General features: G+C 51.2%; 1 protein-coding gene and 1 long non-coding RNA gene across 2 annotated transcripts in view; both read right to left on the bottom strand.

Moving 5' to 3' along the window:
- The window catches only part of SMG6 (SMG6 nonsense mediated mRNA decay factor), a 118,303-nt gene that overhangs the window by 27,910 nt on the left and 63,664 nt on the right, over window positions 1-26,729 (bottom strand). Inside the window, 1 exon segment of the mRNA XM_068154602.1 lies at window positions 24,600-24,801. Coding sequence (XP_068010703.1) covers window positions 24,600-24,801 — 202 coding nt within the window.
- On the bottom strand, window positions 2,853-3,592 carry LOC137449468 (uncharacterized). The gene is made up of 3 exons (XR_010989395.1): window positions 3,287-3,592; window positions 3,138-3,183; window positions 2,853-2,887 (listed from the first exon to the last, which is right to left on the bottom strand). It is a non-coding gene; the product is annotated as an uncharacterized lncRNA (long non-coding RNA).

Raw genomic sequence — 26,729 nt, 5'->3', positions numbered from 1 at the left:
GTCCCCATGGGACATGACACCAGTGTCTGGGGTAGCAGAGGGTGGGAAGTGGAAGAAAAAGAAGGAAAGCAGGGATAAGGATCTAGCACAGAAAAATAGCAAAAAAACAGTGCAAAACAGAGCTCAGACTTACAGCATCCACCTGCCCTGCCCACACCATCAACCTCTCACCCTGCCAGCGTGAACTCTGCCACAGGCAGTGAGGAAACCAGTAACACCCACGGCATGCTGGACTTCCACCTCTGAAGGTGTTAACAGGCCCCCACGTCCCTCACAGAGCTGCCTTCTGACCTCGGCAGCAGGAGGGAGAGGAGAGGTAAAAGCTGGAATATTCTGCCTGGTCCTGGCAGGGCCGGTCGGGAAGCCGTCCCTCTGAGTTTACACAGCTTATACATTCTCCATGCAGTTCCTGGACTCCTTCCACCACAGATGAGAGTTTTATGTCGAATTTTAAGTTTGACCACAAATATTTAAACTTCCTTGGACCACAAATGCTGTATCTTCTTTGTGGTTGAGTTGGCACCACATGAGTATTTACAGATCTCTATATGTCTGTCTGTCATTTAAATCTTGCAGAGGTGCCAAAGACTTCAGAAGTGGAAGGGGCTCCTCAGGCAGAGCCCCTAATTCCCCCTCTCTGCCCTTCATTACTCGGCACAGGCAAGGCAGAGGTGCTGGCCAAGCCCTTGCAGAGGGCACAGCGTTTCAATCTCACACCCTGTTAAGCTTGCTTTTCAAAGAATGTCATCTGAGATCCCTCTGTAACTTCCCCAGCTCCTTGCCCTGGTGGATATTTGAACTAGGATGAAAGTCTTTGGAATTTTCTCCTCCTCTGTTAGGAAACTTGGGATTTCTGAGACTACAGGAGACTGTTTTAATGAGAACTGCTAAAACCCTCTAAAGCAGCACAGCTCCCACCTGGCTGCTGCTTGCAGCCTCCCCATGGGTGTTTTCACTTCCTCAAACATAAGCAATTCTCAGAGGGTGACAATCCTGACCTCCTGAACTGGGATCTTGCTCTAGGGAAACTGGTTAGAGGGGTTAGTCTCAGTGGCAGAAGGGTACTGAATTGAGGGATGGCTGTTCAGCCAGGAAAACACCACCCAATAAACACCATAAAAGGTCCATCCGAATCACCCTGCCCCAAGGAAATTCAGGGCTGGTGTTGTGCAGAGCTGGATGGGGAGCAGAGAGCTGAGGGTCCCTGAGCCAACACCCAGCCAGGTGGGCAAGTTACAGGGAGCAGCAGCCCAAAACCTGAGTTAATGCGTGCACACCGATCGAGTCAGGTTGTGTGTGTTTCATTTCCTTCAGACTTTTTAGTCTGGGACACAAATTGGATGCTTGCCTCACCAATTTTAGGGGAACTTTACAACACGTAGCAGTGTGGTAGACGCTGCTCCTGCAATGTTGTTTTTACCACTCCAAGGACCCAAGCCACCAGCTGGTGGTGGCAGCACCCAGGGAGCTCTCCTGCACATCTCACCATTCCTTGTGAGCCACAGAACAATTGCGTGCCCAGGGAGAAAGCCCCAGCGACCAGGGCTGCCCACATCAGAGGAAACAGACACCTGAGTCAGAGCAACGCGATGAGAACCCTGCGCTCCACAAACCAGAAGCCAGACTGAGCAACGTCAGCTGCAAGCTGCCCTGCACGGCTCACCGGCCCCGGACGCTGCTGGGGAGCTCAGGGCACTGCGACTGCCCGCAGCTTTGGAAGTTAAAAGAGAAGTGGCTTTGCTTTGAACTAGCAAGCAAGCAAAGCCCATGCGAAAGGGAAGCTAACGGGGCCGGGGCTGCCGTGTGCAGGGAGGAGTCCTCCGATCATCGGCTCCTCCGTTAAAGCTACCACTTAAATTCCCTTGAAAACAGAGGGTGGGGCTAGGGAAGGCAATGTAATAACAGCAGAAAAATGCCACCACAGCTCGGTCGGCTGCGACACCACAGCCCCAGAGATATCAGCAGCATTGGCATTTCCAGCCACCGCAAGAACCGCACCGGCAGCGCGCTCCCGGCTGCTCGGGGCAGGGCGGGAAGCAGCTCACACCACTTCCAGCAGCCACTGCAGGGAGGGACAAACGCTGTGTTTTGCTTCACAGCGAAATGCTGCCACTTAGGGGACTCCCGATGACGTTCTTGTGCCTGAGAGCCCATGTCCTCTTTGAGGAGGGGCTGCTCCAAGTGAGACTCACTCCATTAGCCTACCAGAGAGGTGACTTTATGTGCTGGATGCGAGCTGCAGACCGTGCAGACCCTGCTCTGACTCTAAGGCAGCAGCGAGCACAGCTCTGCTACTTATACCCAGCACTCAGCTCTTTTGGCAGGTGATTAATGGCCCGAGTCTTGCAGTCACTCGCTTCCAGCCGAGCTGCAAACACACCTAGGGAAGGGAAGGAGGAACTGGAACGGCAGCTGTTGGAGAGGAAAACTATTCGCTGTGTCTTTGTTTTCTGCAGAGCTCCTCCTCCCGGGAGCGGGATGATGAGCACAGAGCAGGGCCCCCGCTCCCAAACGGAGGAGCTGAACCAGAACAATAGGGTGGGGACTCTGGATGGGCCTCGACAAGTGGGGTGGGCTGGAGCAGGGGCACCGATCCATCCTTTTGACTTCATTCACACTTACAGCTGCATTAGAGACATTTCCTGAAAGCACAGTAGGAAGAGAGGGGTATTCACTCACTCCACCCTGCATCTAACACTGTCCTTGCGATCCAGCCGTGCACTGAGAGCCAATTCTGGCCTCTGGCAGAGCTGCTGGCCAGACATGACGAGCGCTGGTGCGAGCAGCACAGATCCCCACCCGATGAGCAGCACAGAGACTTGGAGCAGCCAGCAAACCAAGATCAATGGAGGGAAATGGAGAGTGTTTGTGCTTGTCCAAGGTGGCCCTGAGGTGGACAAGAAGGCAACAAGACTGAGATCTGAGTTTTGGGACAAGACAAGGTGCAACCATCAGCAGGTGCTACACAAAACGAGGCTGAGCTGCATGGGGCCTTGAGGCAGGATTGGTGCCATGATCCCCCACCTCGGGGTGACTGCACCACCGTGCCTGCAGCACATCACCTCCCAACGAGGCCATGACCTACAGCACTGAGCAGAGGTTTGAAAGCAGCACAGCAAGGCCTGCGCCTGACTCACCGCAGCCAGCCCGTCCCCCGGCGCATCCTGACCCTGCATGTGGAGCCTGAAAAACAACCCTTTTCTTTCCTTTTTCTTTTTTCCCCTCCCCTAAAAAACCCAAGCCAGCCACTCTCCTCCAAATCTGGAGTTACTTCAGCCTGACTCACAGCAAGGCTCTCCTGGAGCAGGCTGTGCAGGCTGTGCCGGTGATACCCACGCCGCACCGCACACCTGGAGCTCTGGCACTTCCTTGACTGCCAACCACAGGAGCTTGCTACAGCCAAGCTAATTGTTTTCAGCTTCAAACTTCAACCACTTTTGGTGAATCCTCGAATTAAAAAAAAAAAGAAGAAGATAAAAAAAAATAACATGGAGGCCTTAACTTTTGTTGTTGTTGTTGTTGTTTGAAATGGGAAAAGTATTCCTTTCATTCTCCCATAACACGGATCCAGCAAACATGAAAAACATGAACCCAAACCAAAGCTCAGACATCACATCTGGGGAGAGACCAAGCATGGAAAATTTTAATCCAAAGGTTAATGTTTGGGAAGCTCTGGGTGTGTGAAAAGAGGGGTTAGATGGGTGCTGCTCTGCGGCTCAAACAGTTGTTGCCGCCAAGTGGCGGCTTTCAAATGGTGCCTGCCTGCCCCAGCCCCGGCACCCGGGGTCAGAAGCTAAAATAGAAAACAACTGAAATCATTGGAAGCAAACAAACAGTCAGATCAGATGCTGGAAAAGCCAAGCGAAGAAGGAGCCAGCAGCACAAAGCACAGCTCAAGTCCTGTGACTGGAAACAGCCTCCTGACTTGCCCGGGGTGAATCGCACCAAACCACATGGCAGAGGTGGCTCTCCTCACCCCCCTGCTCCCCTGAGCTCTCCTGTGCCATCTCTACTGCTTCACCACCACATGACAGTCCCATGCCACTCCTGTCCCAACTGCCATCTCCACCTCCTTTGCTTGCTGCTTTGCAGGATCACACTCTGGTGGTTATCACATCTTGGGCTTTTGTTTTTCCCCACCCAGCAGCTTGAAACTTCAGCCTACAGCCAGAGCAACTTTAGAACCATTTTGGTTGGAAGAGACCTTTAAGATCATCAGTCCAACCACTAACCCAGGACTGCCAGGTCACCACTAAACCATGTCCCACAACACTGTATCTACATGGGCTTTTAAATCCCTCCAGGGATGGAGACTCCACCACTGCCCAGGGCAGCCTGTTCCAGGTCTTGACAACCCTTTTGGGGAAGTAGTTCTTTCTAATGTCCAACTTAAACCTCCTCTGGTGCAACTTGAGGCCAACTCCTCTTGTCTAGTTGTTGTTACTTTGGAGAAGAGATCAAACCTCCTTGCAGGTAGCTATAGAGCACAAGAAGGTGGACAGGGCACCCAGCAGATACAGCTCCCTGTACTCACCCAGAGCAGCACATCTTTGCTGCCCTCCTGCTTGCTCCTGCCTGGCACCCTGAGCTGCTGGGCTCCTGCACCCCCATTCCTGCTGCAGAGCTGTCTTCTGAGCTTGTAACATTCTCTCAGGCAACCAAACCACGGGACAAGGGGAAATGGCCTCAAGTTGTGCCAGGGGAGATTTAGGTTGGACATTAGGAAGAATTTCTACACCAAAGGGATTGTCAAGGCCTGGCACAGGATGCCCATGCCAGTGGTGAAGTCTCCATCTCTGGAGGGATTCAAAAGCCATGGAGATGTGGTGCTGAGGGAAGGGTTTAGTGGTGACCTGGCAGTGCTGGGTTACTGGTTGGATTTGATGATCTTAAAGGCCTCTTCCAACCAAATCGATTTCATGAGTCTATGCCCCTGTTTTCCCCACATCCTGCCTTCCAAGTGCCTTTGTCTTAATCTTCTGCATTAGATTATGTCCTTTCCAGAGTGATTCTTCCAGACACTAGGAAACTCTCTCCCCCAGCTCTAACAGAATAGCATCCTAATTGCCTTTGTTAGGGACCAGGCCATGCTTGTAAAATCCCCAGGTCTGCTCACAGCCCTATCAGCTCTAACAAAGGCTTAAAAGCGACAGGAGGGACAGCATGGAGTCCTCCCACACTTAACTAAACACAAAGAGAAAGGACCACATGTCTGCAAAGGCAGCCATGTCAGGTGGCTCCCCGGGGCTGGGAAGGGAAGGCACTGGCACCCGCAGGCGTGAGAGCATCCGGCAGAGCCGTGCCGCTCGCTGCGTTGCTTCCTGGGATCAGCCCAGCAGAGCTGCTCCCTAAGGTAGCTGAGATGGGCTTCAAAGAGCTGCAGCATCACTGCCTGTGGCCTGGGCTGCTTCTCCCCTCACTCAGCCAGCAGCCTCACCTGCTTGCTGCACCCTGCTCAGTCTGGGGAAAAGGAGGCTCAAGGGGAGACCTTCTCACTCTCTACAACTGCTTTGAAAGGAGACTGGTGGGGAGTCAGTCTCTTGTCCCAAGTTAACAAGTAACAGGACAAGAAGAAATGGTCTCAAGTTGCACCAGGGAAGGTTTAGTTGGACATTAGGAACAGTTTCTTTCCCAAAAGGGTTGTCAAGGCCTGGAACAGGCTGCCCAGAACAGTGGTGGAGTCTCCATCCCTGGAGGGATATAAAAGCTGTGCAGATGTGGTGCTGTGGGACGTGGTTTAGTGGTGACCTGGCAGCTCTGGGTTAACAGTTGGACTTGATGATCTTAAAGGTCTTTTCTAATCAAAACAGTTCTATGATTCCATGCCCACCCAAGGTGTGCCTGGCAGAAGCAGAATGCAGGAGTCTCTCCCACACACAAGGAGACAAAGCAAGCTCCATTTTGGGCTAAGATGGACCACTTTGCATCAGTATAGAGGTCTACTCACGCTATTGTGCCTGGGCCACTATAGCTGGCAGGCTGTCATCACCTTCTGCAGCTCCCCAGTGCCACTTACAGTGCCAGGAGCTCTTTTTCAGACAAACCCTTCCTGCAGCCACAGGCAGTTTTGATTTTTCAGTACATTGCTGAGGAGTGCAACAGAAAATGACTATGTCCTGCTGCAGAGGGAGGAGGAGAGAGACACTTCCAAAATAATTGGGATGTCATACATTGCTCCTCCCAGCACGGTGATGCTGCCCAGAGAAGCATGGTAAGGAGTTCAGATAGATGGTGGGGTTCAGTTCCAAAGATGCTAATGCTGAATGGGTGCAAGATGTCAGACACAACTGGGATGCTGGAGGACACACAGACACTGGCCAGGGAAGGGGCAAGGGGCAACTGTCAGCTGTTGGCAGAGCACACCTGCAAAAAGATTGGAAAAACAAAATAGTGCACCAAAATGCAAATGGTCCTTTAACAAAGCATTGCACAGGCCAGCTCCAGACCACATCTGTGTGAATAGTGCCTTGCTTGGCTGAGGTAGGGCCCCAAAATCCAGGCACCTCTCATACAGCTCCATAGCCACACTCCTCTCTCTGCAGTAAGAAACCTAAATCTGCTCATGACTGACTGAAGGAGCATGGAGAGAAAGACAGAGAGAGGAAAACAGAAGTAATGTTGAGAGAAACACTGAGAATCTCTGTGGCCACCCAACGTTTCCCTAAGCTTAGCCCATACAAAGGGCTCTGCTAAAGGAAATGTGCCCAGCACCTCTGTCCAGGCTGGGGAGGGGGCTGCAGGGGAAGGGCTGATGGCAAGGATGATGTCCAGAGAAGACCTCGAGGAGGAGCTGAAGGGAAATGGTGGCAGGGCTCACCCACAAAGGCAGGGCAAGTCTGTGATGAGAGACAAGAGCAGAACCAGCTGGCAAAGCCAGAGCTCGGGACTGGGCTCCCCCAGGGTCTGTGCAGCTGGCAGCCTGTGCCAGCACACCCAGAGGAGCCCCAGCAGAGGACAGGCAGGTGAGCTCCAGCTGCCCATGGACCATAGCTTCTGCTCTGTGCTCTTCAGCCCTCCAGCCAAGGGGGAAAATGGAATCAGAGCAATTTCTATTAGCAAGAATATAAAGACTGGGAACCTTGGGGCTGTCTCTTGACAACTAATTAATTACCAGGTAGCATCCCCTTGAAGCTGCCAACACAGCACACACAAGTTCCAGCACGACTGAGGGAGAGAGATGAACTTTGCAATCAACTCTAGGATTTTACTTCATCTCCCGCCACCATCTGAGATCCTGGGGGAACAGGAAGGGGTGGCAAGAGGCGAACTCTAGAGCCATCTGGGATCATCATTAACTCGTTCACTTGTGGCCTCTGAAACAGAACACCAACTGCACTGTGAGCAGCAGCTTCAGGCCAGATGAGAGCTCCTCCTGCTCTCAATTTCTTAAATGCCCTTCTGCCAGTTTCTGCAGTGGGGTGCCCATCCTTTTGCAGCTCACCCACCTGGCCCTCAGGGCTTTGGCCATCAGGGCAGCCAACCTTTGAAACTAGTAAGAACAGAGATGGCTTCAGGTGAGATATTCTTTGCCCACAGAAAAAAAACCAAAACCAAAACAGGCCAAACAAAAAAGAGTGAAGAAGTTTGCCAAGAAACCAGAGGAAAAGGGCATGAGGAGGTGAACAGAGTGACCACTGCTGATAGAGCTCTGATGGGAAAACCCAGAAAAATCCCCAGTGGTAGAAGATGATCTTAACCCCCTGAGGCCTGAGCTTGAGCTCACTGACCTGGCTGGTGTGGCTGTGTGTGCAGTGCCATACCTGGCTGGTCCCTCACCTCCAACAACATCCCATTTCTCTCTCTCATCAACAGAGCATCCCTTTCCAGTTAATTAGTTGCCAGTTATTATGGGATGGCACATCAAGGCAGTCAGAGAGCCACACAGTGCAGCCTCCATGCACCAACTACATCATGCTGGAGGAAAGGAGCCTCCTCGCCTCAGGCAACCAAAATCTGTAACTATCTCCTCTTCTCCCCTCTCTGAGTCTGGGACCATGGGATCAAAACCTCAGAGCAGCCCAGAAGGAGGACACAAAGGCTACCTGGGCTGCAGAGGTCACAGAGGACAGCAGTGGACACCATGAACCACTGCAGTGTGCCAAGCTTTATCTCATAAAGAAAGATGATGGCAAACTGCAGCTGAAGCTCAGGATGTGTGACCTGCTGGAGAGCACTGGGCTTGGGCAGCCAAGTCAGAAGTGTGGCAGCACTGTGAGTTCTGAACTAGAAATCACATGAAATATGAAGAAATTTGAGGAGAGTCATCTCAGGCTCCAGAGACCCAAGGAGATGGGACATGCTGTTCAGCTTGGCACATGTTAACTGAACTGTGCAGCACCCCAGGTAGTGCCTCAGAGGACTGCTTTTGTCTGCACTCAGTGTTATGAAATGAACCATCAGCAACATCCTCAACAGCATGAGGAGGTAGTGCTATGTTTGAGGACTGCCTTGAGGAGACATTTCACATCTAACAACTCTCCCACCTCACCACTTGAGGCAAACCTAGAAGCCAGCTTGTCCTGAGTTGGCAGCTTTGGGGCCCAGAAGCCTCTGCCTCCCTGCTCCAGCTCTACTGGTGGCCATGGATTTCTTCCTTAGACAAGCAGGACAGCCACAGGTCATCTTGCTCAGGTGCAAATGTTCTAGGCTAAGCCAAAACATTTCTTTTCTTTTTCAGACTTACTTGATGTAAGTCCAAAAACTGAGATGACATCAAAGAGCACATTGAGTAGATCCCCTCCAGAAACATACAGGGACTTTACCTCCTTAGTACAAACACAGTTCCCCTGCAGACTTCCTGGGAACAGCTGAAGCAGCATCACACTTCAAAAACCAGCCTGCACATCACAGGGCTGGGGAGGAGCTCAGTTCTGGCCCAGGATTGTTGACAACCCTTTCAAAGCCCACGCAGGATCACACACAGAAATTGTCACAGCCCTGGGGGGAACACAATTACCTTTGTCCCCAGAAGATAGATTGTAAAGGCAATGGAAGGGCAGGAGCTCTCTCAGGAAGCAGCCAAGGAGGGCATGGAGTCTGATAGAAAGGAGAGAGAAGATTTAGATGATCTACCCCTCCTAGAGATGGTCAGTGACTGTTTCTCAGGAGCTACAGAGAGGGATGTCCCTTTAGGATTTCAATCCATGTTGAAAGAGTCCATCTTCTTCTGAGGGAGAGCAGCTGCCAATAATTCTGTCCCTGCTGCAGTCCCCAACTCGGGTCTGTGTCTGGCTGGGCTCTGAGGTCACTTCCAGAGGGATGAAGGAGACCTGCAGGAGTCCAGGCTGAGCCATGGCATGGAGTGACAAGCAGGAGACATGCTGCTTCCTGGCAGAACTGGAACTGATGTGCAAATAATGAGAGAAAAATGTGGGGCGAGGGAGGGTTAAGGAGAAGATTAGTCTGGGGCACACTCTGGGAGATACACAATGTTAAGTATGAGGGCAAAGGAAATGAAAACTGGAAACTCAAACATAGTCAAGAATCCAATCCCAGCCTGGGCAGGAAGTTTACACTCTGCTTCTAAATATACATGTTTTTAAATCAACAAGCTCTCTTCTTCCTCAGCTCCACCATACTACCACACAGCACAACTAACCAGACGAAGGCACTGCCAAGCTCTGCCCACAGGTGACAGGGTCTGGGAGATGGAAATCCCTACCATGCCCTACCAGGGAAGGCCTGAAGAAGCTCCAGGAGAGGAGGTTTCCTGTCTCTGAGCACTCTACCCAGCACACCAGTGCCCAGTCCACTAGGTGCAGGCTCTCCTGTGGTCTCCAAGTGTGGACCACAAGGAGAGGAAGCGATAACCTGTGAGCATGAGTCAGATGTGGTGCCTCTTTCCTTCCTGCTCTCTGGCCACTGCATTCATGCTCAGCAGTCAAATAGTCACATATTTTTTTAATTTGATATAATTATCTCCTAGAAATTACTGTACACAGCCTCTTGGGATCTAAAGCAATTAAGTGAAGATAAATTTCTTTCATGGAGCAAGCTGTCAAAGGATGAAGCAATTTCATTCCCCATTTGAAGTGGAAGCTTTGGGTCATGCATGGTTTATTTGAAACAATGCCATCACCTAAAGCTGCTGATCTTATCTGTCTCTCTCTGTCTCTCCATTTCAAACTGCTGAAGATGTGCAGCGTGGCACTGCCTGAAGTGATGACATCTGGCACGGGGCCAGCTACAGAAACAAGCTGCTCCTCCCCAAGTCTGAGTGCAAGAGGCCAAGCATTCCTATTAAAAAGGGGGAAACCGAGGTGAAATCTGGGAAGAGCTGAAAAGTGGGAATTCTGCCCAAGGGAAAAGGAGACCCAAGAGCTACAGGAGCGATGAAGTGCTTGCAGGAAGAGGTGGCACTGCCCAAGGCAGGCTGGGAACACGTGGCACACCTCTGAGAGGTACCACTACCAGGCTTCCTCTTTATCACCAGACTGCCCTGAAGCCATCTAAAGCAGGTTTTGAGGATTTCATCACAACAAGGCACAGCCCACGCACTTTGGTCTGTATGAGAAGAGACATGGCAGGACAGCAATTATGTCCCACCAGCACACACATGCTAGGTCTCTCAGAAGTTCCAGCAAATTCTCTCCTCTGCTCACAGTTCACCATGCCAAGATGTTTCCTTTGAGGCAACCCCCCCACATAAACCATAAAGAAACACATTTAAATAAACCAAAATGCTGGCTTTCAGCCTGAAAAGGGGAGGATGGTCAGAGATGCTGTGGAGCAAAACAGTGGCCACAATGGCTCTGCAACCTCCACAGGTGAAGCACTGAGGATGCTCAGATCCCCCCAGGGGAGGAAGGCATGCTCTACACCCTATGGAACACAGCCAACCAGTCCAACCAAGCTTTGGATCCTCTAACAACCTAAAGGTGCCACCCTGCCAGCTGAACAACTTTCACCTACCCACTGGGATCAAAAAGGCAGAGAACATCATGAAGAACAAGTATGAATGGATCCTGAAATCCTTGTGCATATTGCTGACAGCAAACCAGTCCCACTCATGCCACAAAAAGCCAACACCCCTCTGAGCATGCCATGGGCAGGGAGCACAGAGATCAGCAGCTGCTCCTGCTGACTGCATTTCTGTCATCTCCAGATCATTCATGTAGCCTTCAGAAAGGCTGCCCTGGGTGTTCAGTCTCTAAGCCAACCAACACATGACTTCTGTTGGCACAGAATAAGGCAGGTAATGGCCTGGAAATCAGGCTCCAACCTTCCAGTGATGGCCAGCATTGCACAGATGGTTCCCTGATGGCCAGCAGCACACTGTGACTTGCTAGTACCCTCAAAGCTGCAAGCCCCTTGCTGTCCCCAGCCAGCACTTCCACCCTTTGCCCACTTTTCTGTTCAGCAACTGCTCCATCTACACACATGCAATGATACAACCACCAACACATCCCTACAGACACTCATTCTCATTCCCACCTAGCCAAATTCAGCCACACAACTCCCTTCCAGCTCTCCAGCCTACAAAGATTTATCTTCACAACTTCAGTGTTTCCCCTGTGGCTAAGCCTCTTGAACTTTAGCAGACACAACATACTCCCAAGCCATGAGGTGGCCCTGGAGGATCTCTCCTTTAGCATGGCAGGGCAAGTCTCAAGGCACAGGGAGGTTGGGGAAGATGCTCACATCTAAGAGGAAGTTCTAAAAGGAGGTTGTAGCTATGGATGTGAAAACAGGCAACTGCTGAGAAAATTCAGCCCCTAAGGCCACAACTGATAAGAGCATCCCAGCCATCAGCTCTCTGCAAAGCTCAGAGCAGTGTTGGTCAAATCTGTCTTCGTTAGGACAAAACAGTTGCTGGTACTGGAGAGAGTTACAAGCTGCTGATGGGTACAAGTTCAAAAGGCATCTGAATGACTTCAAGTGCAAGCATGATCTTCACAAGTGACTTCAGCACCAGATATATGGTAGGTCACAGGCATGTCCCTGACATTCTGAAACGCTGCTACATGGCTGCCTCTCTGCAGGAAATGCCACATATGGACCAGGTATCAGGTGAACTGACACAGCACTGGAAGGACATAGCAAGCTCTGTCATCTTCTGCCTACAGCCATAAATCTCTTTCCTTCAAGAATAATGGATGCTGTAATAAACATGACATCCTTTATGCTTCAGAGAAATATGGAACTGAAATGTAAATCTTCTGTTCACAGAGCAGAGCAGGCAGGCAATGACTGCTCAGAGCTCAGAAAACACATTTGTCTTCAGAGTAAGAATTTGTGTCTATCTACCTCCCTACCTCCCTATCTATCTATCTATCTATCTACCTCCCTCCCTCCCTCCCTCCCTCCCTCCCTATCTATCTATCTATCTACCTCCCTCCCTCTCTATCTATCTATCTATCTATCTATCTATCTATCTCCCTCCCTCCCTCCCTATCTATCTATCTCCCTCCCTCCCTCCCTCCCTCCCTCCCTCCCTCCCTATCTATCTATCTATCTATCTATCTATCTATCTATCTATCTATCTATCTATCTATCTACCTACCTACCTCCCTACCTCCCTCCCTCCCTCCCTCCCTATCTATCTACCTACCTACCTACCTACCCACCCATGCCAAGTACAGTTTGTGGAACATTTTGGTTGCCCAGAGAAGTGGTAGATGCCACATCCCTGGAAACATTCCAGGTCATGTTGGACTAGCCTCTGAGCAACCTGATCTAGTTGAAGATGTCCCTGCTGGCTGCAGGGAGGTTTGACTAAATGACCTTTAAAGGTGCCTTCCAACACAAACCAGGCTGATTCCATGAAAATTCGTAGAAAGTTTTAGGAGGGGCCTTAAAGATCATCCAGTTCCAACCCCCTTGCCATGGGCAGGGACATCTTCCACTAAACCAGATGGCTCACAGCCTCATCCAACCTGGCCTTGAACACCTCCAGGGAGGAAGCATCCGTGACCTTCCTGGGTAACCCGCTCCAGTATCTCACCACCCTCACTGTAAAGAACTTCTTCTTCCTAACACCCAGCCTAAATCTGCTCTCCTCGAGCTTCACCCCATTCCCTCCTGTCCCATTACTACAAGTCCTTGTAAAAAGTCTTGTAAAAATGACTGGAAATTAACACAATTATTGTCACCACTCCTAATACATAAACTTAGAGGCAAATATTTGTTACATATGGTGGAGAAAACGTTCTATGTACAATGCTGGCATGCAAACTGTTATGGGAAAACTCTGCTCATTTAAACAAGAGCTGGAATTTGCCTCATGTTTAAGGAAATACAGGCAAATATCTGATGAGGAAAAATGTGATGAAATGATCTGCATTAAACATCTGCCATCTTTAGTGCCCCAGCACAGAGGCAGGCAGCCCCGCAGCAGTAGCGCTGCTCGCACGACAGGGCAGAATGTTAACGCTCCCCAGTGAACCTCCCCTCAGTATCCCTTCGTCTTCCTAAGGGACAGGGGTGGCTTGGGGCTGAGGCACTGGCCTCAGATCCTGGGTATCAGGGGTTTGTTCTCATCCTGAAGCTAAGGCTTCCTGTGGGACCTGGGTCAGTCCCTCAGCCCCGCGTACCTCTGCTGCCAATCCCCAACAAGGAAATTGCTTTTCCTTCTGCCCTACCGTGTTGTGGAGATATCTTCATTAATGCCTGGGAAGTGCTTTGACTTCAATGACAGCAAGAAAAGAAAATCCTAAATAAGACCATGGTGGTGTCTTCTCTTTCTGATTCGGGATGTGACAGCACGAGGGCACTGAGGGTTACAGCTCAAGCCTGTCGTGGGAGCTGGGCTCCTCATCCTCACCCAGACTCAGCCCAGCGCTGGCAGAAGGATTTGGCATCCACAAAAACAACTCAAGGTGCAGCTGGGAGCAGCAATGTGGGGAGCAGACTCCAAGCTCAATGACAGAGGTCACCTTCCGTCTCCCGTAGAGACAGAGTAGATCCCCATCTGTTATTTGGGCTGACCACTCCCTGCATTCCACCCCGTCCACTTCTCTGGCAAGCTTCCCAGGGCCTGGATCTTTCTTATTTGGGATAACAATGAGAAGTTATTAATTGGGTCTTTTTTCAGGTTTCCTGAGGTCCTTCCAATAGCTGTGCTGGTGGATACCACAGCCGTCCTCATCTTCAGCAGGGATGTTTTAAGCATTTCACTTGGCCAGAGACAAACCAGAGTCACCCCTGAAGCTAAGCCACAGGCTTAGGTTATGGACTGAGTTTAGTACCAGAGTGCAGAGTCTGAGCAGTAGTGGAACATACAGCTGGCAAAGTGTGAGGCAGAGGTAACCCTGAGTCACAGGGAGCCCCTGCACAATCAGAAGCACCACATTAACTCCTGAGTACCACAAAGATTGTCCAGAGAGAGGCCATGCTTCATGGTCAGGGACAGGCTTGGCCAGCCAGAGCAGCCTTTCCATTTCCTCCAAGTTTCTCTGGGTAGCAATAAGAGATGGCTCATTGGGAGGGGATCCAGCATTAATGGTGTTTTAATGAGGCCTTTCAATATACTTACAGACTAATCAGCAAATTCCACGAGGTCTGGACGCTACTTTGTCATTCCCACTACACTGAAGTCATGGTGAATACCTCTTTTATAGTCAGAGCTGTGCATTATCTGGGCCTGATGCCCTGCCAAGATGTGGCAGGTTTTGTGCCATTAGGGTACTGATGAGCCCCTTACCTGCTGAATATCCCCATGGGAAGCAAAGGGTGCACACAGCATACATCAAGGAGGTGCTGCACAGGAGACATCATGGTTTGACTCGCTTCTCCAAGGTCACTCCACTGATGCCAACTCTGAGAACATGCAGTCACCAAGTTTCTTGAATAGGACATTTCCTGTTTCCCAAGAGCCTGTGCCCAACTTCTGGAGGCAGCTTTTAGGCCAAGAGGGCTGAAGACAATAAAGTTTTGCATCTCATTACATAAACCTGGCCTGATGGGGACAGAAGTGAGGATGTTTGACAATCAGATCTGCATGAAAAGATCAAAGACCACCTGAACCCAGGCTGAGTTACCCTGTCAGGCTCTACCTTCACCTGATGACCACATTGTGCTTCCTTAAAAAGCTTTAAAAGAGCCTTTTGCTGACACCAGGGCCAAACTGTACAGGGCTGGCTGAGGAGTCACACATGTGCTGGTGCACCTGCACAGCTCATGCCCAGGCTGCCCAATTCACCTTGAGCCAGGGTAGTGACTAAGGTGCCCTATCCAAAATGAGCCTGGAGGAGAGGCAGAGATGGATCCAGGGCTGGGGCAAGGCAGAGGAGGAAGGGATGGAAACGTTACAAGCTGCTTGAACAAATTCCCCATGGCTTCCCCCTTGCACATGGGGATTGCTTGCTCTCTCCACATGCCAGGAAAGAGGCATCTCAGGAGTAGGTTGTTTCCACCAACTTCTGGTTCTTCCCACAAGAGATGGGGCTGCCTGGAAGGCAAGATTCCATACTTCCCTGCAAGCTGTATCCAGAGCACAAAGCCACTCTCACACTCCCCAGCAGGCGTTAAGAGAACACATGGCACTTGATCTTAGCACCTTGGCAGGTGGCTCCTCACCTCTAAGTGAGACTGCAGTTCTCACACACCAGCTCCCAGCCTCAGAACAGAGGCAAAGCAGCAGGAGCCCTGCTCTGCAGAGAGCTGCTGGACTGGAGGTACTGCTAGATCTGCTCCTCCTTGCCATTGTGCCTGCCTGGCCAAGGCTAAGGGATCTGTTAATGCTTGGCTGTGGGCAAGGTAGCTGCACAGCTCTGAGCTCCTGCTGCCTGCAACACAGTTTCTGCAGCTCGGTGCCACAGCTGTGCGTCATCAGGCAGGCAGTTGTCCTCAGCCTGAGCACTCTGTGTGGCTGGGACAAGAGGACGTGGAAAGCTAGTATGCCCCAGAGACTGCAGTGCACAGGATAAGGACTGGATTAAAATCTGGTCACCAGAGGTCTTAAAATGTCAGCGTAAACAAGAGGGCAGTGCTGGCGGGGCTGTGGGGAAGCTTGCTTGGGCTCATGCTGCTTAACAATAGGTTCAGTGACCTGGACAAAGAAAACCTTTACTGATAAAGCCTGCAGATTAGACACCAGCTCCTACCCTCCTGATCTCTGAAAAGAGCAACTCGCACCGACAGCTGAAAAGCTCCAAATTGCTCAGGCTGCTGCTCACAAGCAAACCCCACGCTGGTTAATACAGCTGAAAGCAAAGCTCTGCCACTGGGAGCAAAGCTTGTGGGATGCTGGAAGCATTTGGTGGGTATGGAGGAGAGCACAGTGGTCACCTCCTCCTTACAAGCTGGTGAAGCAGCTCCCAGGGCAATGCATTGATTGAGAGAAGCACCAAGAGAATGGCTCAGGGCATCCAAACCATGACGCAAAGACTATCACCTCTGTCAGGTCTCTTCCAACCTTAGTGATACTGTGATCTATTTGGCTCCTCAAAAGAGGATGGGGGGACTTGGGACACACTGATACACTGGGGTCAGAATAGTATCAGAGGGCTTCCAACCTACACCAAAATTCAATTAGTGGAAATGGAAACAAAACCAATTTAGATGGACATAATGCCACATTTTTAACAGCAACTGAAACTGGCTCCTGCAACAACTTGCTAAAGATCCCAGTGGGTTTTCAGCCTGCCAAAAAATCAAGGCTCTGTGCTTTCTACAAAACTTGCTCTTGTTCCCTTTGGAAACTTCCCTGTGGTTCCCCGAGGGAGAACAGACCCCAGGGGAGATGGCCACAGCTTGCCAGCATCCGGGGCTCTCCCAGGCTGGATTCCCCACTTCCATTACTGACACACACCACCGTGGGCTCCTCTTTGAAGAGGAGGTTTCTGACCTGTACATTCTTCCCAGAAGCTCCCTGATGTTCAAAGCACCTTGCTGACAGACAGGCAGGTGTGCCTGTGACAGTGGCCTCCCCAAACCCAGCACGGGGTAGGGGGTGGGGGGAGAGCAGCCCCCGCAACAGAGCCCTAGGCAAGGCATGGGGGAGGACTCTACGCCCAGCTGTGACATTTCCTTTCACCTATACCTGTACAGCTGTTTCCTACAGGGCTGCAGCCTCGAGTGAGATGTGTGAGGCTTCTGTAGGTGCTTGGGAACAAGATGGAACAGAAATGCTTCACACCTGGCCCCAAAATTACAGCACGCTGGACGGTGGCCAACATCAACTGGCAGAGTACCAGTTGCAATGGACATCAATTAAGCTGCCTGTCATCCTCAGACTGCAGGCTCTGCTCTCTGCGATCCGCAGCGCTCCTTAAGCCTTCAGCAGCACCAGCGCTGGAGTTTTCCAGATGGGATCATTTCCTTCAGATTCCACTCAATAGATTTATTGCAGCTTCTTTTTTTTTTTCTTCTTTCTTTTTTTTAAGCCCCCCCTTCCCCTCCTCTTTTAAGAGCCTGAACTATTATTCCACATTGCAGATTTCTCCAGGGCTGTTATTTAGTGTCCTTGTGCAGTGCTAGGGCTTGTTTGCCATGAGCTCTCCCTTCACCTTCAGCTGGAGAAATGCAGTTTTAAAGAATATGCTCCAATTCCTCTTAGCTTAAAGAGGGATTAAAAATTAAGACTGAAATCCCTCTGGAAGATGCCCTGCAGAGCTCTAGGAGATGCAGTAGCAGTCCCTAGGACAGCACTCATATCCACTTCCAGGAAGCTATGGCTAAAACAGCACAATGGACACCAGTGTACCCTCCTCTGCCACCCAAATCTGGGGACACAGATGCAGCTTCATGCTTCCCACTATGCTAACAACACCTGACAAAGGCACAGAGAGGCTCCCATGGTGCCCACACAGTCTCTGGCACTTGTGGTTCGAGGAAATGCTGAGGAGGGATGAGGAGTTCAAAGCAGGTGATGTCCTGCATGCTACCTTCATGGTGGCATATAATCCACCCTCTACTCCATCACCCAATGACATCATCTTCCAACATGGCCCATAATTTAGCCTAATTGCCTTTTACAATCCAAAGGCACCACATGAAAGGGAAGGTCGAGGCTGGGATGGAGTTCAGATACTGGTCAGAAAATGTAAACATCTCTAACTGCCGCTGCGGGGCTGCCATCTCCTGCCAAGTCCCCGCTCCGAGCAGGGCTGCCTGTGGCAGGGATCTTTCAGTGCTTGTTTGGAAACCAAGGCAGGCAGGGGTGGAAGGAGTTTTTCAAAGATGACTCCTCCCTGGACTCTCCAACTTGGGGCTCCGATCTCTGCTCACAGTTTCCCTTTTCCTCTCTGGATCAAACTCTGAGCTGGAAGCTCTTGCTCTCATGGGCTGAGTGCATTTGCCTGCCAGCTGGAGGGAGATGCTCCAAGGCTATGGAATGGGAATATGGAAAGGATGCTGAGAAAAGTTACATTTGCTCACTGGGGTTTTCTCTGTGCTTACAAAATGTTTGTGCTCTCAGAATCCTGGTCTTAGAAACATAGAATCATTTTGGTTGGAAGAGACACTTAAGATCATCAAGTTCAACCATTAACCCAGCACTGCCAGGTCACCACTAAACCATGTCTCTCAGCACCACATCTTCCTGGCTTTTCAGTCCCTCCAGGGATGGGGACTCCACCATTTCCCTGGGCAGCCTGGGACAGGACTTGACAACCCTGTGAGGAAGACATTTTTCCTAATGTCCAATCTAAACCCACCCCTGGTACTACTTGAGGCCACTCCCTCTTGTCCTATTGCTTGTTACCTGGTAGAAGAAACCAAATGACACCTGGCTCCAACTTCCTCTCAGGGGGTTGTAGAGAGCAAGAAGATCTCCCCAGATCTGCCAGGGTAAACAACCCCATTTCCCTCAGCCACTCCTCGTAAGGCCTGTGCTTTTCCTTCTTGCTACCCTTCCCCTGATGCCTTGCAAGAAGTCCTCCCAGAATCACTGCAGCACAGCCATTTTAATGTGGATTTCATCCCTGGCATCCCAGGAGTTGTTAGGTCTTGGAAAGGACAAAGCCTCTGGTCATTCCAACAGCTATTCCCCCATGCTTTTCAAACCTGGAGCTCCCTTTCCAAGAGGCATCACACATGACTACACATTGCCAAAAGAGATCTCCAAGTCCAAAGACGACTGAAATGCCCTAAGAAAGAGAATAACATGACAGGACTAATTTTAGCCCAAGTCTAAGCAATTAGCTCCTAAGTAGCTAACCCAAAGACTATTAGCTCTGTAAATCTAGAGCATATTGGGGCAACTAGAGAGAGGGTCAAATCTGGACTGCCCACCTGGGCTGGACAGTACAGAGGGAAGAGATTTGTGTTGTCTACGGAGGACAAAGCTTGGATTTTAGGCTCTCTGAACTCACAGGTGAGAAGTGAAAATAGCAAGAAGCAAGCACTTGTGACAAAATGAAGGGCACCAAGTGTAGGAAGCTAACTGCCCACCCTGGAGCTGGAGGAGCCATGCAGTACCCAGTTTGCAGGCCTGGGGAAGCAAAGCAGTGCTGGTTATTTCTTGGAGCTGCGCATTTCAGGGCTTTCATTTGCCTGGTGAGGTGAGACAGGGTTGAGACTAGCTGAGTGGTGAGTATCTGAGCCAGGCCACTCCATGCATAAGCATGCACATGAAGGGGAAAAAAAACAAGAAAAAGTGGTTTTCTGTTTGAGAGGAGGGACCCAGAGTGACTAGCCCTATAAGCACATGTATTAATCATGCACCGTCTGGTTTTAATCCACACACTGCTGATCCTGCGTCTCACTGTATTGTTATCAGGGGAAGGAGTATTTCTCCTCAATCTTATTCACCAGCCAAAAGCCTGAAAATGCAAAAAACACATTTGTGAAGTGCCTTCCCAAGGACCCTGGGCCCCGGACCTGGTGAGCTGGGGCTGCTGCCTTTTTATTGGCGTTTAAAAACCTTTTATTAACGTGTGTCAGGGCTGGGGGAGGAGAGAGAGGCTCTGGTTTCAGGACCCCCCATGCAGAGAGGTTTATTGTGGGAAGGGACATTAACACTTTCTCCTCCATATCTCCCTGGCTGGGGCACGTGACAGAGCGTGCACTGCAGGCAGAGCCTCCGGTGATGGACACGTTGCAGGGATGAGGGCAGTCAGCAATGCCATGTGCCTGCACAGAGCAGAAGGATCTTCCTGCTCTGTGTGGTGCTGAGCAATCTGTAGCCCTCTTCCGGCCCTGCCACCAGCTCCATGGGGGTCACTGCTGAGCAGGATGCTCATGAGACAAGAGGATTCAGTGAGTGCTGAGAAAGCCAGGCTCCCAGGGCTGCACAAGAACAGACCCACACACAGCTCAGATGCACCCTCACCAGGACTTGCTAATTTAACCTCACCGTGACCCAAGCGCTTCCCATCACAAGTCCCTCACAGCATCGCCACAAACCACCTGACGAGTCCACAGTTGCTGCCTTCCTTCTCCCTCTCCTTGAGCCTTACACTCAGCCACACTGCCGTTCCCTGCTCCTGCCTCGGGTACAAGGCTGGGTGAGTGAGGTCCTGGCACTGTCTCCTTCAGCTGCAAACGCTGCAGACAGTCTGACAGCTCAGGCACCAGGCTGCATAGTTTGCTGTTGACTGGCACGTTCGATGGTGTTCCATCACACAAGCTGCAATGGATATCTGCCCAACATACGCCCAGGAAAACATCACCAAGTTATGCTCACCCCGGAGCCAGCTTTTGTTGGTTACAGCTTCAATGACAGTGCAAGAGACGATGGGAAGCGCTAAGTGTCACACTGGCTCCAGCAGGAATCCAAATGCACAGCTTCGTGGCAACGAACCGAGTCAGAACATTTTCACTCAAAACAAGAGACAGGCCAAATGCTCAAGAACTTGCTGAGAAACTCTGGCTGAGTACTGCACTTCATCTGCTAAATGGGATGTGGAGAACAAAAAGAAGTGGGAAGAGCAGTGTTTGTCTTATATAGCTTACAAAACAACCATCCTCTTGGTAGAGCAAATAATCTAACACCATTTTAAGCTCAAAAGTCCCCAGTTGTTGCCTTTCCACAGATTCGTTTCCTCTGAAATGCTACAAATTCATCAAAAAGCAATGGTGCAAAAGCATGGGGTAAGGGTTTGGAGCATCAGCAAGCAAAGGGAAATATCATCCTTGTAGGAAAAAGCCAACTGCCTCTTCCCAGCCATGCAAATGATAGGAGAGGTGCTACAGCAAGCTTCCCAGAGCCACTTTGGCATACTGGAACCCCTCCCTCAGAGCCACTCTGGCATACTAGAACCCTCCTCCCAGGCAACAAGACATTCACAGGGTGCCATAAAAAGAGCAGTGCACTTTCTTTGCCTCTACAGCAAAGAACTGTCAGGAACTTCTGGTGTTGTCTCCTCCCTGGAGGTGTTCAAGGCCAGGTTGGATGAGGCCTTGTGCAGCCAAGTATAGTGAGAAGCATCCCTGCACATGGTGGGGAGCTTGGAGCAGATGATCTCTAAGGTCCCTACCAACCTAAGCCATTCTATGAAAACTGGGCCAAGACTGAGAACACAGAGAAAGAAATTGGGTGCAGAAAAATAACTCCTGCAAAAAAGCAATGCAAAATCAGTATGGGCTTGCACAGTTCTCACTGCACACTTCTCACCTGCCTGCAGCTCAATCAGCAACCAAAAAGGAGCACAGGAATGAGGAAGTGCCTGCAACACGGCTGGATGGCCACATTCAGACAGAATGCTCTGTTGAAGAGCCTGATTGAGGCTCAGGGATACAGATTCCCTCATGCCACGATGGACATGGCACCCTTCCTCAGCAAAAAGCCCAGAGATGCATTGGCTGAGGAGTCAGCTTCATCTGGGCTCTGCATGCCAAAAGGCAGGGCAGAGAGCAGACCACAGAACTGCCTAGATTGGAAAAGACCTTTAAGATCACCAAGTCCAATCATTAACCGAACTCTGACAAGTCCTTCACTAAACCATCTCCCTGAGCACTGTGCCTACACAATTCTTAAATACCTCCAGGGATGGAAGATGGTGGGCTGGGAACTGCACACAAGGATGACCTGGTTCAGCTGGACTGGGAGCTTCTTTGCAGGGAATTGTCTATCTTGCTCATGGCCATTTGTGAAAGGCGTTTGGGTTCACAGCACTCAGTCTTACCTTCCTGGCTTGGTCTGTTCTGCCTTCTACAACACCCTGCTTCTGAAGAGTCAAAAAATTTCCTTCATTAACCCTGCAGAAGTAGAAGGCTCATGGAACAAGGCAGTCATTTGTAGTGATGCAGGTGCCACTCTACTCCCTGTCTACATCATTACTGAATCACAGAAAATGGGGTAGGAGCATCCAAAGAGGTCACATTGCCTCCTTTTCCAAAGCATTCACCTTTACCCAAGCTGCACCTCACAGAACCACCCAGCCTGCTTTTAAACATCTCCAAGGCTGAAGAGTTTCTGCAGAATGGCTCAGGAAGCTGCTTTCAAGTGCTTAACTACCCAAAGGCATGAAGCTTTTCCTAAAGTCTTGTCCTCTTCTATTTTGCTGCAATTTATGCCCATTCCTTCCTGTGCTTTTCAGCAGGGAGCTGGAGGACAGTTTGTTCTCCTCTCTGCAGCAGCTTACTGAATTTTCCCCGAATTTCCTCTAGACTAAAAAGCCCCAGCTCTGCCAGTCCCTTCTTGGAAGTCAAGCTTTTGAGATCTCTGCTCTATCTCACTGCTCTCCCTGTAATCCTCTTGATTGTCTGTATACTTATTGCTTCACCAGTCTGACCATTAATGGTTACTACTGGATTGAGGAGAGACCTTGCAGAACCCTTTGCTTCTGCTCAAGTGTGTCCTGACTAGAGCTGGTACCAGAGAGTTCCTTTGCCTACCTCAGTATGATGTGTTTGGTGTGTAAAGCAAGGACCAGAAGATGGAATGACACAGCTGGCACAGGACAGGAGCTCAGACCTGCACAAACCTGAGCAAGCACCCCAGCCTGCTAGGTGGGATTGTGGTTCCAAGGTCAGCTACTGTCAAACCAAGCAAGACCTACAGAGGTGGCAAAAAATCAACAAAAAACAACCCAGAAAGAAAGGGAGGGCCAGACGCAGTTAGGCCTCCTCCTCTCTGTGGTCTGTGTTGCCCTCCCAGCAGGGCTGAGCTGGTATCACTGTGCCTGGTAACCCCAGATGTTTGCTGAGCTGCAAAGGGCTCCAGCTCCTGCCAGTGGTGTTGTAGTTTCTTTATAAAGCACCAGAGGCAAAGGGAGCCAGGACAGTGAGCAAACTCAGCTCAAAAGCTCATGTGTAGCTCTAGCACACGGACACTGCTCTTTTACACAGGAGTGCAAGTGCCTGGCAGGGCAGGTAGATGGCACTCCGAATAAACCAGAGTGTGGTTAGAGGAGACAGAGTTCAGGGAATATCAACCCCCTCCTACAAGTTATGGGGAGCTGCTCTGCCATCCTACCTGCCTGCTTCAGGCTCTGATTTGTGGCTGCTGGGTAAAGAGTCTCTGTGGAGAGAGTGGGGCACTGGGACTGTTCCCAGCAGAACCTCAGTGAGGCCACAATGTACACCAGGCAAACAGGCTCCCTTAGGGCAGCAATGGCAACTGCACTGTTTGCTATTGCAATCCCTTCAAAGACAGCCCTGAAAATCCCTTTTTCCACAGTGACTTCCTGTACTAAGGTGATTGCCCAAAGTGGAAGAGCTCTCAGTTTTACTGGGAGCCTGTGCCCCTCTGCCATGGGCAGTGCTGTGAGCATGGGCTGGGCCGGGCCAGGCAGACAGAGAAGTGAAAGAGAAATCTGCACCTCCTGGGTCCCTTTGTGACAAAGGTCCTGGATTTCTCACTGTCATTTCAGGAAAAAGTCAAGAAGAAGTGGCACATGGGAAGGCAACGCTGCCACTGCTACATGCAAGCTCTCCACAGAACTCAGCCTCTGCACCTCCACTTCTCTGGCTGCACCAAGCGCTCGGGGAGGCAGCGCCGCAGCGTCCTGGCTGAGCAGCGGCGCTGGGGCTGTGATTGTGCCTCCAAGCAGGAAACTGTTGAGAGCCACTCTCATCCTGCCGTGCCTCCACGGGCATGCAAAACAAATGCCATTGTGCCTCTCCCACCCTCCCCCCCCCAGGTTTAGACACGTTATCCAAGTGCAGTCCCCAGGTCCCTCCTGGCCAGGTGGTGGCAGAGAGCAGACCCAAAACCCCACATCAACAAGGGAACTGATTTCATTATTCTAAAAACAAACAGCCAAAGGAAAGTTCAGGCTAGAATGGGCTCCTAGAGCAAAGAAAGGAAAATAGAGAGCGGGCAGTGGGGAATGCTTCATATTCCTAAAAGCCTTTTGTACGTTAACACATGGTGTCTGCTTCTCTCTAGTCACCTATTTATCACTCTCCTCTTTAGAGAAGGAAAAAAGTCCTGGCTGCCTTCCTAAGGCAGAGTTTTGTGGCCGGGGGGAGGGGGAGGGTGCTTTAAGCATGATGCAAACCATTTGGAGTGCACTGAGAGCACTGCCAACACAAGCTGCACTATTTAAACAAGTGAGGAAATGATCGTATATACAACATGCCAGCGAGCACACACACACCAGAGGAAGTCGAGAGGGGTTTTCATGACACAGAGCTGGATGTCAGCGGCTGAAAGGTCGATATTTTCCCTTAACACCCTTCTCAATGACTTAATCGTGTTCCGTTTGCACAGAAAACTTCCCAAGAATAAAAGTCTGGAGGAATCGAGGGGGGATGTTTGGCCTACTGCTGACCTTGTCCGAGGTCCTCTCCACGTAGCAGGGCTCCTGGGGGGCGACCAGCAGGGGAATGAAGCCCGAGAGCAGTCGATCCTCTTCCAGGCTAAGCAGGGCAAGGTCGTCATCTGGGTCCTTGTACAAGGGCACCTCCGACTGATTCACTGTGGTCAGTATGTTACAGAAGTCAGCCAGCGTCGCCCACACATCTACTGAGACCCTGGGAGAACGAGGAGAGACGTGAGCAATGCGGGGCTGGAATGCATTGGGAGTTGCCTGCAATGCTGCAGCGAATACCAGAGAGGTGAGGCGAGGCCAGGCAAGGCACCACTAACCTACCCCACTGGGAGGGCTCCGGCCACAGCTGCGCTGGCACTGAAGCCAGGAGGGCTCGCAACCCTCGCCCGCCAGCGCTGACACCGGCCACCCCGTCCGCCCCCCTGCACCGGGAGGGCTCCCAGGATCTTGTCCTTCCCACTGCTCTGCCCTCCTCTGCCCGCTCCTGAGCCAGCACATGTGCGGGAAGCAGCTTCCCTGGGCAGCGCCGGCAGGAACCCAGCACGTTCCAGATGGGAGAAATACTGCTTGTTACTCAATTTGAAAGCCTGCAGGGAGGACAGGCTGAACTCCTGCACTGCTGTCAGGGCAAAAGATGCACCCTGGGGGCTTCAGCCTGGCTCAGGCAGCTCCAGCCCAGCCCAGGGCACCTTCTTTCCTTCTGCTGCAACCACGTGCTGCAGCCACACTCAGAAGCAGAGAGACTTTCTTCAGTTAACCCCCCATCCACAGGGGGTTAAGCCATGTTTTGCTTCTGGCCACATTTTCAACACTCAAGACTGACCTGCAGAGCTGCCTCCGCAGTGTCTCACCTTCGTGGAGTGGCAGCGATGTGTGGGGAGCCAGGTGTGAACACGAAGCCACCAGCAGCCCTGGACCACTCTCTGCACATCCCTGTCACTTCCTCATTGCTGAGCACACCCTGAGGAGGGCCCAGCACCCCAGAGGGTCAGCTCAGGAAAGCATCAAGCACTGAAGCACTGCAGCTGACTAGGCGGCCTCATACTGCATTTCTACCTCCTGTTTCTACAAGCACTTCAGACTGGAGATTTTTAGTACTCTAATTGGGACAAAAGCAAGGAACAGGAGAAACTTGGGCTGATCTTCCTCTGGTGGCAGTAAGGAGGGCTGCTCCTCCACCCCACCTCCGAGGCACCGAAAAGCGTAGGCAGGCAAACCAACATCACCAGGGGCGCAGCAGTGACCAGTGCAGCCCAAAGCAGCCCAGGGCTGGAGGGAGGCCCCCTGCTCTTTGAACTGCTCCAGGTGGACAGAGTCTGCACTCAGTTATTTACGGGAATCAATGTACCAGGAAAGCACACTGAAATGAAACATCTTGTTTTCAAGAGCGTCCTGGGAGCCAGGCAGAATGAGGAGCCATTAATCAAAGCCCGGCACATAATCAGCACACATGCACCGCAGAGTCGCCCACGTCCCTAAGCCAGCCCCAGCCTGCACGCCGCAGAGGAGGAGAGGTCCTTCAAAACCCTCTGGGTACCCACACCAGGAGCTGGGTTCATTCACAAAGCTCTGTTCGCTTGGCTCAGCCAGGTCTGGCTGTCAGAAATGTTTAAATATGGAAAAAAATAAACAGTTGCAACACGTTTTTCGGAGGGATCTGTCCGAGGCCCTTTGTGATGTAATGGGAAACGCTGCGTTTGTGCTACCAGCTGGAAAATAAACAGAGCTGCGAGGGTTAAAAGGAACTGAACTTTCCACGACCCCTATCTGCAAAAGAAGAAAATAATAAGAGGAATGATCCACTGCCCCACAGCCCTGATAGTTTATCCTCCGGCCCGGGCTGCAGAGACAAGCACCGGATGTGATAGGGCTGCTCTGGGCCACCTCCAAGGCGAGCTCTGCCCATGGGAGATGCACAGGCTTGGGAGGCTCAGCCCTCCCCCAGTGCCCTGCTGGCAACTGGGCTCGGCTGCCTGAGTCCGGTCACATAGCACTGGTGGGGCCCCGCCAGCGCGGGCTGCGATGAGGACTCGGCTTGGATGAAGGAGGTGCAGAAGCTGCAGACATCAGCAGGGGAGAGGAAACGGCGAGAAAGTGCCTGCAACTGCTGGGGAATGAGCGCATGGGGCT

The sequence above is a fragment of the Melanerpes formicivorus genome, unplaced genomic scaffold (genome assembly GCF_026170545.1).
Source record: "Melanerpes formicivorus ecotype bairdi unplaced genomic scaffold, bMelFor1.0.p_v2 SCAF_29, whole genome shotgun sequence".
NCBI classification, from domain to species: Eukaryota; Metazoa; Chordata; class Aves; order Piciformes; family Picidae; genus Melanerpes; species Melanerpes formicivorus.
Note: the sequence above shows the minus strand (reverse complement) of the source record. Positions and strands in the feature narration are given on the sequence as shown.